The sequence below is a fragment of the Colossoma macropomum genome, unplaced genomic scaffold (assembly GCF_904425465.1).
Source record: "Colossoma macropomum unplaced genomic scaffold, Colossoma_macropomum, whole genome shotgun sequence".
Taxonomy (NCBI): domain Eukaryota; kingdom Metazoa; phylum Chordata; class Actinopteri; order Characiformes; family Serrasalmidae; genus Colossoma; species Colossoma macropomum.
Window position 1 is genome coordinate 22,831,615 of NW_023494785.1, and position 15,944 is coordinate 22,847,558.

Below are 15,944 nucleotides of genomic sequence, written 5' to 3' on the forward strand. Positions count from 1 at the left end.
CTGTGATAATTGACCACTAGGTATAGATGCAGCAGATAGAGATTGGGTTGAAAAATGCTGGAGTATTCCTTTAAAGGCAAACTGTCTGGGACTGTCCAGTAAAACATCTGTACCAAACTGAAATCCCCTTTACAGACCAGACTGCTCTGTAGGCCTTAAGGGTATGTGAGAAGCTGAGAAAGAGAGAAAGGGACAGTATGTATTCCTTGTGGAGTCTGAGACACTGCTCTGTCTGGGGTGTTCATTTCCTGCCGGGCTCCAGTGTAGGTGAGAGGTGGGTGTTGTGTTTCCTGCCCACTGTAGAAGGCCCGGTGAAGTAGAGGGTGGGGGTGTGTTTAGAAAGCATCTGAATCTGCTTCACAGTTTGACAAGAAGAATGACGTTACAAAAGCCCTGTGTAATGGCTGCTGAACTTTTGCAATGTAACTTTGGGGGTTCTTTTGACTTTTTTTTATACACTGATGACTGCTCTTCTCTTTCTCACGCGCTAATTCACAGTTTTCAAGCAGAGCAGACAGAAATGTGGTTGTTTCACAGTGAAACCCTGCATTAGCGAGGTGACTTCGGACGTCACGCCAGAAACCATGGACCTCTAGTCTGAAGGGAACTTTCCCCTGTCTGTGCTGAAGTCTGTGTGTGTGTTTGTGGGAATGTTGTGCCTCTATAAGCGAATGTAGGTTAGGTCAACAACACGGCAGCTTCCTCCAGCTCACAGCCTTTGGCCTGATCCACAGTGCCATCTGTCGGCTCAGTGCGGGTTTCTATTTGTGCGTTTGACTTAGGTCACCTCTCCTTTCTTTACCTTCACTTTCTTTGCTATATCAGCTCTTTGATGCACTAGAATTTGTGTGAACGGCGTTATTTATCAGCACATTCCTGCTTAAAGAGTATAATTTAATGTTAATGCCTTTAAAAACTCCAGTGCTTTTCAACTCAATCTGAGGTCTTGGACAGTCTGGGTGGTCAGAAAGGCTGCACACAGTGAAAGTGGGGAAAAAAAAAAAAACACTTTAAACGTCTCCACATGACTCTTCAACAGTCCTCTTGGGGCTTAAAAGAATACTCCAGCATTTTTCAATGTAATCTCTATCTGCCCCATCTGCATTCTATAGTCCATTACCACAAACAATCAATTTGATATATCTCCCTGCACTTTGCAGGTGCTAAGAACAGCAAAATTATTGTCCATGATAATCAGCTGTGTGCTACAAGCATGTCAAATAGAGGTTAGGTTGGATCACTCTGAAATAGTCATTCCTTTAAGGCACAAATGCTTTTTGTTTTGACCACCCATGTTGCCCAAGCCCTCAATGAAGCACTGGACTGCAGCTCCGTCCTTGCTGGTTTTCCTTCACACACCACTACTCCCATACAAAGCATCTACAATGATGGCGCCTGCCTGGTCCACAACCTCCCAGAATTCTCTCATGTGATTCTCCTGACTCCTAGTTGCAGCAGACGTCCAGGTCACAGCCCTAAGCATCATATTTATAGGCTTAAGCATTGTTCCTCACTAGCTCAATGGTCCAGATTTACAGTGCAGTGTGGTAATTGAGATAATCTGTCTCAGAAAATCTTTCAGTCCAAGTAAGCTTTAATAGTTTGCAATCCCACTGTGACACTCTTATCAAAAAGAATTCTACACAGTACCAAAAAAGTTATTTGTTTTTAACAATAGAGGAACACTTTTTGGTGCTATATAGAACCATATGTAACCAGTTCTCCCATCTTGATGCAAAGAGTATTGAAGCATTCTTTTTTTAAGCTGTCATGGGTCAATTTAGTAAAGAACCCTTGACTTTACTAAAGAACCCTTGAAGAACCCCTTTGTAGGGGTATAGAACATTCTGACTGAGTTTATCTTCTGCAAAAGCAGCTCAGTTTCTTCTGAATGAATCTTTAAACTTGCATAGTACTTTTTGTCTTACAGTGACTGCTTTTATTATTAGCTTTTTTATTATGTTAGAACTAATTGTTACTCTTGGACTTATCTCCAGTTTGCTGCTCCTCTCAAAACTTCATTGCACCACCTACTGTCTGAAGGGTTTCCCGGATAGGCTGGTGATTGCTAACAATATAAAAAGACTAGCACTATTAGCTTTTCTATGTAGCTAACACTTCTTAAATTACAAAGATGTTATTACACATATTGAAGTAAAATGTAACAACAATTTTTTTTGTTTTTTTTTGTAGTTGCATATCGTCACTGTCCAAAGAAAAACAAGTATCTCCACAATGGTAAGTTTACAGGAGAGGGCGAAAACGTTCTTTATCTTCACTGTGAGTTTTACTTTTAATGTAAGAGATTTTATTCCAAGAAATTTTGAAGCATTTTTATTGGTCCATTCATCATGAAATTTTCACACAATGTAATGGACAGCTGCTGTTTTTGAAGGATGTAGAAAAGTAAAAATAAATCATTTTGGATAGCAATAATCAAACACTTGTTTGAGACTCAGTAGTCTCAGATAGTTCATTGTCTCAAATAAGTTGTGGAACTAGAAAAATAAGAACACCTAGAACATCCTAATCAGAACATTTGCCTTTATTAGAAGCTTCATAAGGGTATAATAAGGCACATTTAATCTCACCCATGCATAGAGTTTTTTAGTAACACTTCACTCATGGGCAACATTCTAAAGGCTACCTGACATTAACATAAGGCTTTGATAACTGTCCTTAACCTAAACCTTTAAACAGACCTTTTCCTGTTGTCATAAAGGCTGCTTCTGTCCATTTTGATGTCATTTCATGTAAGCCTGTGCTATGACAACTTGACACTTGTTGAAACAAGCCTTTATAAATGTCTATATAAATTTATGTCAGCGGTCATGAAAGGCTAAAGTAGAAGTTCTGCCCTTCAGTAAAGTGTTATAGTTTTGGTATTCAAAGATTCAAATAATACTTGACACCCATATGTTAAACTATGATTTGACCCACTCTGGCTTCACAAAGAGGAACTACAGGTGACCAAAATGCACAATCAGTTACTTGGATGATTGTCAAGTTTAATCAAAGCCAAAGAGCATGAGAAAAAATAACTCTGAACTTTACACTTAAAGGCCATTAAGCCTCAATAAAAGCTTGGGCAATGTGCTTAACTGGATGGAACAAATTAAGATTTGTGAAAATGATGGTGTTCTGCTTAGTGCTGTAAAACATCAACCACTTTATACGGTATTCTGAGCTTCAATGCTGCCTTGTAAATGGTGGTTTATTCAGCTGAAGACTTGGAAACATCACTGAATTAGCTTTGCTCCATATACTTCAGTGTTCTCACAAAGAAAGCAATGACTACTTAATTAACTCTTTTGTCCTTCTTTTCACCACTGGAAAGAACGTGCTTAGCTTTAAACTATCCGAGGATAAACACTAACCGCATTTCTTAATCTGAAAAGATCTTGACTGACCAAGGCAAAGATAACCTGTCCTCAAAGTAGGACATTGTGAACGGTATGCAGTAATTGTAGGGACATTCAAATAATATAAGTTGATCTAATGGGACAAATCATTTTCTCTTCATCTGCTTTCTATATCTGCTATGAGTGCTCTTCACTCGTGTGGGCAGACATTATCAGTGTGATTTCCTGCAGGGGCAGAAGTCTGTGGATTTTGGCCAGCTGCCCTGTCCTTCACTGAGATGCTTCATTAATATTCATCGGTTCCGTGGACCTGACGAATCAAAGCAGACATAGAGAAATGGGAAACAAACATGAATAGCACAGCAGCAGAGGTGTACATAGTGCAGTGCTGGAGAGATGCAGCACTAATTTAACTCATCTGATAATTATCAAGCCCTTCATAGTTGAATGCTGTCAAATAAGAGGCTGACTGTAATGCTTAAGGTCAGAAAACACCAAATGAAGACTAACAAACAGAAAGCCTCTTAATTGCCATTCACACTGGGGGTGGGCAATATAATATTTTAGCTTTATCATGATAAATTATGTCACAATATGCTTTTCTGAGCATATCATGGATATCGTCATTGCTTTAAAAACAATACCACAGTATATAAAACCTTGAAGACAGTATCAATAGTATTTTAAAAAACAAATATCGAGATACACATTGTGCATCTTGAAAATGTCTTCAAATGTTGCAATATATTTTTTGGCATATCATCCACTCATAATTCACAAAGACTATTGTTTGATTGGTGTTCTATACCTGTGTCTGCTTGTTGGAGGAATCTACAACACCCAAAAAAAGAACTGACAAACCAAATGAACAAGAATAAATGGAGAGAGGACTTTCTAGACTCCTCCAACAATCAAACACAGGTATAGAACACAACAATCAAACAAAGACTAACAGGAACATTGGGTTGGTGTTCTATAACTGTATCTGATTGTTATTGGAATCTAAAATGTCCTCTCTCCATGTACTCTTGTTCATTTGGTTTGTCAGTTCTTTTTTTCAGGTGTTCTAGATTCTCTGGTTGTTTGTCAGTTATGTTTAAAACCACATAAATAAAAACTTTAAGCTACACTATGTAAGATTTGAGGACTTGGGAATTTGGAGACCTCTCTGGTGGAAATGTGTTATTGTACGCAACGTACAGAGCATTTTGTACTGTTGGTTGTGCTTTAGATCCCTTAACCAGGGGGATGAATCTGATGATTGCAAGTGTGTTGAAAGAGTATTCAAAGAGAACTCAGTCAAAACATAAAGGTCATGTCTTCTGAAGATGTAAAGTGAATTATATACTACTGTCATCATATCTTCATTAGTTTAGTACTGATTTTGCATTCGAGACATAAACATTGAGTCGGACCGTCTTTTTGAGCCTGTGCATGATGCTAACACAAGATGTATGAAGTGGTCTGAAAAATTTTGTCTGACCCAAAGCCTTTGACTCTTATATTATGATTTCAGGCTTTACGGGGAGGCTCACAGTAGCACACGCATACCATATTTTAGCATGTTTTTTTTTTCTGACTCAATAAAGCTGTTTCTTTCAATTTCATTGAAACAAATCTAATATGGTGCAGCTTCAAGGTTTTTTTTTCCTATTTACATTCATATTGTTTTGACAATTTAAGTGAACAAGAAGAACATCTATTCTGTCATCCTTTATCTCATGATTGACCAACTCTGTTCATGGTTGCTCTAAAATGAAGCCTTGCTGTCCTCTAGTGGACAAACCTGTATTTACAACAATAAATCTCAAACAAGCTTTTTCATTGCTGCTATCACCCACCGAGGCCTCTCAGATGGGGACACTGATGGACAAGATCCATTCAGAGAAACTATGAAAGAAGTGAGTGAGTGAAGTGTGATTATAGTACATTTTAGTAACTAACATTTATTTTTCATTATTTCAGCTTTGTGCCAATTATGACAAAGAATAATGTAAAAATAATAATAAAAAAAAGTTATTATACCAAATGACATTATTTACACACACTTTTGCAGCTCTGTTTAAGTAGAGAACATAAGGTTATGTAATATAAAGCGCATCCTAACTAATTTAACAATAAGTTGCATTTATATTGAGTTGATTTTTTTACTTCATTACATCCATTTGATCCATCAGCTGCATTCTCTTTCCTGTGCATGAACTGCAAGGTGATAAATACAGAAAATGTCTCCACTGGGTCAAAGAACATTACAGCAATAAAGGCTGCCAACAGATCCACACCGTAATCGAAGTGGTTTATAATTATATTTATATTTTCCATATGTCTTAAATAACTAAAATATTCAATGATGGCCCTCTCTGTGCATTATATAGACATTAAAGGTATTCCACAGTGTCTGATGGACAAACAGATCACCTCCATGAGAGCATCTTAAAAAGCAAAGAGGAACCCAATTTCTTCTCTTTGTTTAGTCTGTCACACATACAGCATCGAGAAGACTGAGGTGGGTAGACAAACGAAGCTCATCATCGGGATGTAAAAAGTTGGCTCCATCACCGGGTAAAACCCCAGTTCTTCATCCATAACTTGAGAACATAAACATGCTCCAGAGATGATTCTTCAGTTTTATACAAGTGTTAAATATGACTATTCCACTATTCTACATCAGAACTGTCATCATTTGTAGAATGATTCCAGCAGCTTGTGTTCTAGTCATTTTGGTAAACACAGTGAAAGCTGAGTCGCTGCTGAAGACTGGCTTGGTGGTGAGGTTGAGTTGCTTTCCACCCCCTCCCTGACGGAGCTCAACATTAAATGAACCCTGGGAAGAGATGCTGCAGGAGCAGAATGACGCCCACCAGCAGCAGGCCACAAAGGAACAGCACCAGCCATACTGGAACAGATCCTGGACACAACAAAGACAAAACACGTTAAATCCTCAGTTGCATCATAGTGATTACTAGAGTGCTTTTAAGAGACAATGCATTTAACAGATTGTAATTGTGAAAGAGAATGTGCTAACTGGTAAATTAAAGTAATGGATAGATAAATGAATAAAATGTCCATACTAACAGTCATATTTCAAGTAGTTCACCTAAAATATTCCATGAAATGGATATATAAGCTAGTTTCTAGCATCAGTTATTAGCCACCTGATGTTTCTTTTTATAGTCATTTAGATAAACATTTCAAACTGTTCAACTGTTGAGATAAAACTACTGTACTTGGAGATTTTAACATCAATTTGTTGGATAAAAATAGTAAGCAGAACTCAAGATGGTTATATAAAAATACACAATACATTTTAACTAATGATAAAAGGCCCAGAAAAGGATCACTAGAATGAGCAAAAAAGATTAAAGTTTGCCTGCCCCAGTCAAGTTATATGTGTGTTGATTTTTTAAATGAAAATAAGTACTCATCTTCATAAACAGGAAGTGTTTGAAAAAAGAAAAAAAATAAATGTGTGTGTATGTGTGTTTGTTCCTGGAAAGGACGTGTTAACTTATTTTCACTTACAAAATCAACAAAACATGTAAAAACTTTTGCACTCAACTGCACACGAATAAACCACAATAAATTTTCCAAAAATGTATAATTTACTAACCATAATATAGTTAGGATTGTCAGAAAGCATTTACAGAAATTTTAAAGTGTACTTGTGAAAACCATCTTTACCTTGGTTTAATAACTATTTATCTTCTAATGAAAATGAGGGACACAAGCTACAGTTGCCACATTCTCTACCTAAAAGAGCTAAGAACTAAGGTAGATAGTGAGTTACAAAAAGCAAAAGCGGCTATTTTATATGATTGAAAAATCTGGGGACTCGTTCAGTTCTTTAAAAGCATATTAATAAGCTTTCTAATCCTATTTTTTATACACAAATATCCATAACAGTTTTATATGTGTACAGAGTGGCCATCAATGATAGTATGAAAACCGGTAATAAATCAACACCTTTTTTATCCAATCTTTCAGCCAACAGTAATCAAGAGATATGAAATTCTGCTAAAGGGATTCAAATCAGTGGTGCATGCATGGTATACTCAACCACACACACTTAATTCTATCACTGATGAACTTGCGCTAGCTTTGTTCATCGACACTGGTTAAATGTAAAACAACTAAGCAGCTTTGACACTGGATTGAAATTCGCTTTTGTCATTTGTGCAGTCTGAATAGCTGAATATCTGCTCAAAACTTCCAAATCCTCCTCATCTAAACCACATGAAAGTTATACTTACTCCGGTTGGGCACAGCATGCAGCTGACAGCGACTGTCTACAGCCACACTCAACATGGCCACTTCATTATTTCCCTTAACAGGTTTGATTTTGGGGGCATTAGGGAGGAAAGCCAGGTCTGTCACCACAATGCCGTGTGATTCCTGTACATAGTACAGTTTCTGTAGGATCCAGAAGAAGAAATAAGAAATGTTAACAGAATATATTACAAATTTTTACTCATTTGTATTAGATTTGCATACATGAGTAGAAACCTATGTAGTTACCTGCAGAGAGAAAGCGATGTAAATAGCTACTGATCCTGTGATCGTTCCAAGGCCAAGAAATGTTCCAGAGTCACTTCAGAGCAAACATAAGAAGAAGAAGTCACAACACACAAATACCTCACAACAACTAATGAACAGGATGAGGCAGGTGTACACAACACCCATACTGAAGGGCCAGTGTTCAGCACAGTTTAGTAGTTTCCCTTCTCTAACACGCTCACTAAACCTGGCAATCAACAAGTAAGTTGAAACAGGTGTTTAAGCAGGTAAATCATCAGACTGTGCTGAACACTGGAACTCCAAGACCAGAGTAGTGCACCCCTGGGATAAGGGACATTCAATCCCCACCTCACACCCAAGCAGGATATCACTTCATTGCCACATGTTTTAGTGAGCAGGGGCAGAAAACTCCTTCCATCCCATTTAGTGAGGTAGCACGGCAGTGGTTTGCGCTCTCTTTTGTGGGGAATCTGGACAGTATACAGTCTTAATGCGTCCTTTTGGTCTTCAACCTTAGCAAACCTAAAAATAAACACAGAAGGAATGTTTGCACGACAACTTTAATTACAGGATACTGCAGAAATGTTCAACCTAATCTGTATATGTTGCAACAGTAGCACAGAATTACCATGGACAATAATTTTTACGTGTTTCTCTGTAAAGAACATAACTTGTTGATTCAAAGCACTCTTACAACAGAAGTCAATAGACAGGTATATATTACAAGCATCCTACTTTTTTTGTATTTTTTGCCCGTGAGGAACACTTGTGATTTTCTGTAATTCATAATTCATTTTTACATAACCACTTTCCGACTTCTCTTTATTCCTTAGAACTAAACAGGATTTTTTTGTTAACATGCCTCTAAGACTGATATATGTAAATTTGCTCTGTTCAGATTGGCTGCTCTGTATTGTGATTCATTCAAAAAGCAGTCTGGGCTGAGACACTTCAACCTGAATGAGTAGGCTGCTGTAGGCTGAATAAGCAGATTTATGTAAACAGCATGTGTGTGACATCACAAAAACAATTCAATCGAAATGAACTGTTTTTGCAGCTTATTCCCTTTAGAGGACTGTATGGACAACGGAGTGAACGGTGTTTTTTGAAACTTCAACACTGTTTGCATTCTACATCAAGCTCATTTACGTCAAAACAAGCATGGTGTGGTTTTCTGTGATATGGGGCCTTTAAGCACACGGAAATATGTTATATGTGGTAATTAACTGTGCATTACAGACGCTGCCGATAGAGAGTACGCCTTTAAAACTTTACAGAGGATTATACAATTTCTCATCAGGAACAAAAATTTGGAGTAACTTACCGACACGACTGATAGCGATACATCTTCTCTGTGATATGCGGCACGTTGTCGTGCCAACATAATCCCAGCGCCAGCTGATCACCACTCCACACACTACATGCAAAATCTCTCCCTACTGTCACGATGTGCTGAAAAGCACAAAGACACACTGTTTTCTACTTGTCTCTACTGAATAAAATTATTGCAAAGTATAAAGTTATAATTTCTGAAAAACACAAAATCTGCATATACATCTATTACCATATCAATACCTTGTTATCAGGGCTGATATCTAAATCTTCTATTTCATCTTTGTGAGCTTTGAAGTTCAATTTCTCCTTCAAGGAGGGATACTGAAAGAGGAGTAAAGCACTGATGTTAATATGCAGCTGTGAGAGCAGCAATCAGCTGAAGTGACTGGGGGCTTGTCTAAGCATGCTCACCTCCCACGCTCTAAGATAACCGTCAGCCCCTCCCGTCAGCAGCAGCTTCAGGTCAGAGCTGAAACGCACGCACTTCTGCACCGGGTCCTGAGGGCTGAGGTCCGACTTTACAACTCCAACATCCTCCACCAGGATCTGCAGGGACTCGTCCTTCATCTGGGCCACGTCTCCGCCTCCATTTTGGCCTTTCCCCGCTCGCCTCCTAGCACCACCCTGCTCACCCGCTCCTGCCAATGCAACAACAACAGACGTGACCAGTGAGAGGACTATTCCTTTAGCTGTTGACACAAATGCTTATAGCAAAGAAAAAAAACAAAACACACTAGCAGTTTATTCAAGTGGTTATGTGAACAGCATACTATGAAAATTTGATAAAGCCAACGGGATTTTAACCCAAAAATCAAATCAGATTATTTATTTAATCTATTTATCATTTAATCTCGTTGCCATTCTATATCTGTGCATGTGCACAAATATAACCAGATAAAGAAACGCTGCCCTAGAAGCAGTAAACACCACAGACTTAATTCAACATTACACCTATGTCAGTAACTACATAATGAGTTATATTATTACAAATATTTATATAACATTTCTATTTTTATATTAGATTTAGCACTAACAGCCCTACTTCAGTGATTTATGCAAAGCAACCATACTGATGCATAGTCATATGCAAAAGTCTGGGCGCCCCAAAATCACATGTTTTGTTGGTTTTATAAGTGAAAACAAGTTAACAGAGAAAACTGTTTTTCTGCTGAATTTAACATATTGGGAAAAAATTGTGGCCTGCATAAAAGTTACGGCATATTTTTTTCTTTAAGTTTGTTCCGTGTAGAGGATGTGTTAACTTTTCGCCTTTTGTCTGAAAACGGCTGTATGTGATACATATAAAGAATTTGAGTACTGACTCATTTAGATTTATGACATTTTCCCATTATCAATCACTTTATCAATTATCAAAAACTCTAATTACTTTAGTAATTGATAATAGGTAAATAGGGAAACTATGCAGAGATTGGTTTTGCCAGTACATTTCAACTAACCGTCCTTTGCAGAGCCTGATCGTCCATCTTTAGGTGCACGCTGTTTGAAGCGCATCAAGTTGCAGTTGCCATCTTGCCCTGCAGCAATGACGTCATCTCCCAGGGCCATATTCATGGTGGCACACATCCCTGTGTCATGGGAGTGCAGCAGAGTGGCACTGTGTTGGCTGCCAACCAGCTCTAAACTCAGGAAGTGCTGAGGGCCATATTCAAGAGCATACAGTCATCACACAACTTCAATCACACAGAAGCATAACAAAACAACACATCCCAAGACAATACTTTCTAACTCTACACTGAAACATTCACAGTCATCCATTGCAAATGTGGTTAACAGCAAATTACACAACCTACTTTCTAAATGTACTGAATGTACTGTACTGTATGAAACCACTGTTTCTTTGGCACACAGAAGGTTTAATTTAGATACTTGCCACTCCATTTTTAATTCCCGTTTTGGACGCTCCACCTCCTCCGGCAGTAAGGATGAGTCCAGTTTTGGGGTCAATTTTAACAGTGTAGAGAGGGAAGGGGGCACGATACAAGTCTGGTACTTTTCGCCTTCCCATGCTTCCCTGTAGTCGCTGGACTATCACGGTAAACTTCTGCTTGATAAACACAACATCAAATACATTAACATACAACCAAGCTGACTAACAGCAAATAACATCATACACCTTCTCAACTGACTAGACCAGGAGTGTCCAATCTTATCTGCAAAAGGCTGGTGTGGCTGCAGGTTTTCACTCAAACAAGCTGAAGCACCCCTGAGTCTACTTGTTTAATCAGTTGGTCTTCAAACATTTCATCAGGTGACCTCCTTTTTGGAGCGAACCTGCGGCCCTCTGCGGATAAGACTGGACACCCCTTGACTGGACTATTAGTGCAGATCATGGACCAATCTATGAAGAAAAGAAAAAAATATATATATCTGGTCGGGCCAATCCAACAATGGTTATTTTTTACTAATAATTACTGTCGATACTTTCCTTAAAAACAAAAAAGGGCCCGAATCATGGAAACACTTTTTAAAAAAATACTTTGATGTAGTATGTAATACAAAAAACAGCCTATCTGTATGTAAAACAGTATATTTACATATATACGCCTATTGAGCCTACAGCAATTTAGTCCCACCCCTTTACACTGGCGTTAAAAGGAATGTTTCAGCCCTGACTGCTTTTTTGAAATGAAGATCGCTAATTTACATATATCGGTCTTAAAAGCAAAGTAATGCAGCACAGCCTGTTTAATGTTGAAAAATGGTCATGTAAAAATTGAATATGTAAAATGAAAATACAAGAAAAATTAAAGATATGGGTCCTTTAAATTGCAAACATAGTCTAATCACATCTGGTTCAGATGCATCAATTCCAAATCAAACATTTCACAATCAGCATAACTAGTGCTATCGGATTAATATTACTCGAGTTGAGTAATATCTAAATGAAGGACAGGGAGGATAATAATAATAATAATAATAATAATCCAGCACTTTTCATGCTGGTGGCAGCTCAAAGTGCTTTACATACAGGTGATAAAGCATAAGAGTAACAGAAGAAATTCTGAGTATTAATTTATTAATTTAAAATCATATAATGCAATGACACACAACAAATACAATTTTAATTAAATGCTAAGTTAAAGAGATACAGTTTCAAATGTGAGCACTGAGCTCGACTAATAAAACGTGGAATTGAGTTTCACCGTTTAGAAGCATTATAACTGAAAGACGACTCTCCACAATTACTGTATTTTATGGAAGGTATTTGCAGAAGGCCATTATCTGCAGATCTAAGATCACATGCTAGAACATAAACAGACAGACACTCTGTGATGTAAGCAGGTGCTTTACAGTCATTCAGAGCCTTGAAATCTAGTAGCAGAACTTTAAAATCTATCCTGAAAGATACAGGCAGCCAATGCAGTTTTTCAAAGCGGGAGTGATATGAGCTCTCGGTTTTGTTTTTGTTAGAATTAGTGCTGCCGCATTTTGTACGAGTTGTAGAGGATGGACTGTTTTTTTTAGGGAGCCCAGTAAGAAAAGCATTACAGTAATCAACTCTGCTGATTACAAATGCACGAACAAGTTTCTCTGCGTCACTCTGAGATAGAAAAGACCGGATTTTATCAATATTTCTCAAATGATAACAAGCTGTTTTAGTGATTGCGTTTACATGTGGGACAAAACAGAGGTCAAAGTCTAAGATTACACCCAGATTTCGTACTTCGGGTTTGGTATATGAAGCTAAAAAACTGAGCTTGTCATAAAGCATTCGTTTTTAAATTGAAGAAAGTTTTGTGAAACCCACTAAGAAATATCTGACACACAGCTGGAAAGCCTGTCAACAGTCTTGATTATCAGCATAGCTATGAAAACTGATATTATGTTTCCTAATGACATCACCTAGAAATAACATGTATAAAGAGAAAAGCAAAGGCCCCGAAACTGAACATTGTGGGACTCCACAAGAAATATTACATTTTTTGATGATAAAGTGAAAACCATTCTAAAACTGTGCCTGAAAGGCCTACCCAATATTCAAGATGGTGGATCAGACCCTTGTGATCAACGGTATCAAAATCTGCACTAAGATCCAATAAGTTGTGCAAGTTTGTGCATCAGCGCTGAGCCTGAGGTCACTGACAACATGAATGAATGCTGTCTCAGTACTTTGGTTAGTACAAAAACCTGAGGAATAGTTCTTAATATTCTCGGAAAATTATTTGACTCAGTTTAAAGATTAAGTTGGGCTCCATCACACTTTCTATTCACGTCAGTTCGGTCACTTAGATTATGAAAGGTTTTTCACCATTCAGCACTACACTACACTACACTGCAGACTACAGTAGTCAGCAGTCCGCACCTGTGCACCTCATCTGATCCGTCTCTTAAGTTAACGTTAACAACAATAACAAATCGGATACTGCAGTAGCCTGACTGCTAGCTTAGTTGGCTAAAGGTAGCTGTGCCTGACAACACCGGCAACTTCACATATTACTTTTATTTTATCGTAGACTATTGAGTAGGGACCACAATTCAATTTCACAAATCACTCTAATATTACTGAAAAGCTAATGTTCCACATCTGTTCTATTTACTAAGCAGACCTGTGTGTGAATGATAGCCGGCTAAGTTAGCTAACGCTAAGCAGGCTAAATTCTGGACTGGTTTAAAGCGGATGTCCAGGATTTCTGTAGTAGCAGACATTGTGTGCACATTTTCACACCTTTCTATACAAGCAGTTGTTAAAGATATGTTAAATGTCGCACAGTAGACCAAACGTTACAATGAAAATCATCAAAATCTGGCCACTTCCTTACCTACACGTCAGCAGCTTATATCCTGCGCATGTTCGTCTGATGGTGGTCCGGCTAAGCTTTTACCGTAATGCGTCAAATAAAGCCGCGGCAGGGCGCCTGTCAAATAATCTGTAATAGATGCGCTAAGTTTTTACTGCTGTTTGTCTGAAAGCAGCTTTTAGTACAGTTATAGCATTTTATACACGGTCACAGGAGTGTCTGTCCTGTTTAAAATGCAGATCTAAAGTTTATTTCCATGCAACTCTATGTAACTTAAGTTTAATTCCACATATGACATACACGGGCTACATATACATATACATTGTGAAATCATGTTAAATCTGGTTTCATATTTTAAATATTAATATTCATATTCATATTAATATTTATCATTCTAAAATTGTTGTAAGAATATTCTAAAATTATTTTGCTTATTTGCATGTATTTGTTTGTAGTCATTTAAAGGAGCAGTGTGTAATATTTAGTGGCATCTAGTGGTGAGGTTGCAGATTGCAGCCAACTGAATACCCCTCCCTCACCTCTTCCTTTCCAAGCGTGTAGTAGAACCTACATTAGGTTTTTTTCCGTCTCCTATCCCAATATTATTTTGCTTCTTCAAGTACAGAGTTCATTCTAAGCTAACAAAAACACAACAATTTGTAGTTACAGGTGACTATACACTAATGAAAACATGGTTTTGTGTATTATATTCAATTTCTGTTAATAGATACCCCTAAATCTTACACACAGCACCTTTAACAAACAAAACAAACAAATGTATCTACAATATGTCTTGAAAAATCTAAATTATCTGTCTATAGAATAAGACAATTTCTCTAAAACAATATTCTTACAATAATCTCATAATGATAAATATTAGATATATTGGCTATATTTAAGATGTTGCCAAAAGCTCATTTCTTCCAATGCAGCCTGATTTTGCTGTGTCATACAGTGCATTACCAAGTTTATCATTAGCCTTCTCTGAATATCACTGATTAAATTAGTTGTATAATAATCATCAATATCAAGTAGTTTTGTGCCATCTGTAATTTTCTGTGAGATACTCTAAAATGCCTGCCAAAGCTGAATAGACAACAGCGAGGTTAAACAAACAAGCAAACAGCAATGCATTGAAGGCACTGAGGATTCTGGAAACTGAGGTAAACAAACTTGCTATTTCATGTGATCAATACATGTATTAAGACACAATATATTGTCTAAGCAATTACAGTAAAAAATGATGATAAGCACACTGTTTGTCCCTTTTGCTGTTTGCTTGTTTGTCCTGATGGTGTTTGCTTGTTTGTCCTCTTTCAGGTTTGATTTTTCTTCTAAGCAACATGAAGTTAGTAGTCGATATCAGTTGTCAGAAGCCTATATGCCACCCTCTCTATGTCCCAATCCAAAATCCACTGAAGCAAAATCAATATCATGCATATCAATAAACTGGAACAAATGGCAGATCAGCAGAGAGATTTATCAGTGATAAGAAAGGCTTGGGGTGAGGTTGTGATGTCACATTCATGGCTGAGTAAGGGCAGATATGTTTTCCAGAACTGCAGGGGAAGGATGACGCGATGTTGATGTGTTTGTTGCTTTATAAAGGGCAGCAGTCCAGCCATTGATTACTAAGTCATTACAGGGTTTCAGTGGAATAATCAATACGAGCCTGGGGTGGTGTCAGTGGAAGCATCCGGTCTCAGATGCTGTGTGTTTATTTGTGAGTGTGTGTTTTAATCAGTAATCACACACATCACATATGAATTGAACACAGACAGTGACATTCCTAACAGGGCATTTCAACTGACTCAAGAATCCTGAGTGTTGCTGGCTTTCACGATTTTCCACTGCAGCTGGCGAGCACAAATACAGTGTCTGCTCTAAATATACAATCCTCTTGTGATGACAGTGTTCATGTAGGAGGGGTATCACTAAACAATGAACATACTTGTACAGTGAACTGAAAAGC

The 15,944-nt window shown here is 37.7% G+C and overlaps 1 protein-coding gene across 1 annotated transcript; it reads right to left on the reverse strand.

The window, feature by feature from the left end:
* Positions 1–5,354: 5,354 nt before the first annotated feature.
* Positions 5,355–14,049, reverse strand: preb (prolactin regulatory element binding). Its single transcript, XM_036587493.1, has 10 exons — positions 13,994–14,049; positions 11,104–11,274; positions 10,670–10,865; positions 9,624–9,850; positions 9,453–9,533; positions 9,202–9,329; positions 8,226–8,399; positions 7,878–7,950; positions 7,613–7,772; positions 5,355–6,270 (listed from the first exon to the last, which is right to left on the reverse strand). Exons 2-10 carry the CDS (start codon positions 11,236–11,238, stop codon positions 6,176–6,178), a joined length of 1,269 nt encoding a protein of 422 aa, XP_036443386.1. The 5' UTR covers positions 11,239–11,274; positions 13,994–14,049; the 3' UTR covers positions 5,355–6,175.
* Positions 14,050–15,944: the final 1,895 nt, after the last annotated feature.

Excerpts from the sequence above, each read along its gene's own strand:
- preb (XM_036587493.1), bottom strand. The coding sequence starts at position 11,238 with ATGGGAAGGCGAAAAGTACCAGACTTGTATCGTGCCCCCTTCCCTCTC. Across the intron at positions 9,534-9,623 it reads GTTATCTTAGAGCGTGGGAG|TATCCCTCCTTGAAGGAGAA; the intron begins GTGAGCATGCTT and ends CTCCTCTTTCAG. Across the intron at positions 7,951-8,225 it reads ATATCCTGCTTGGGTGTGAG|TGACTCTGGAACATTTCTTG; the intron begins GTGGGGATTGAA and ends TTTGCTCTGAAG.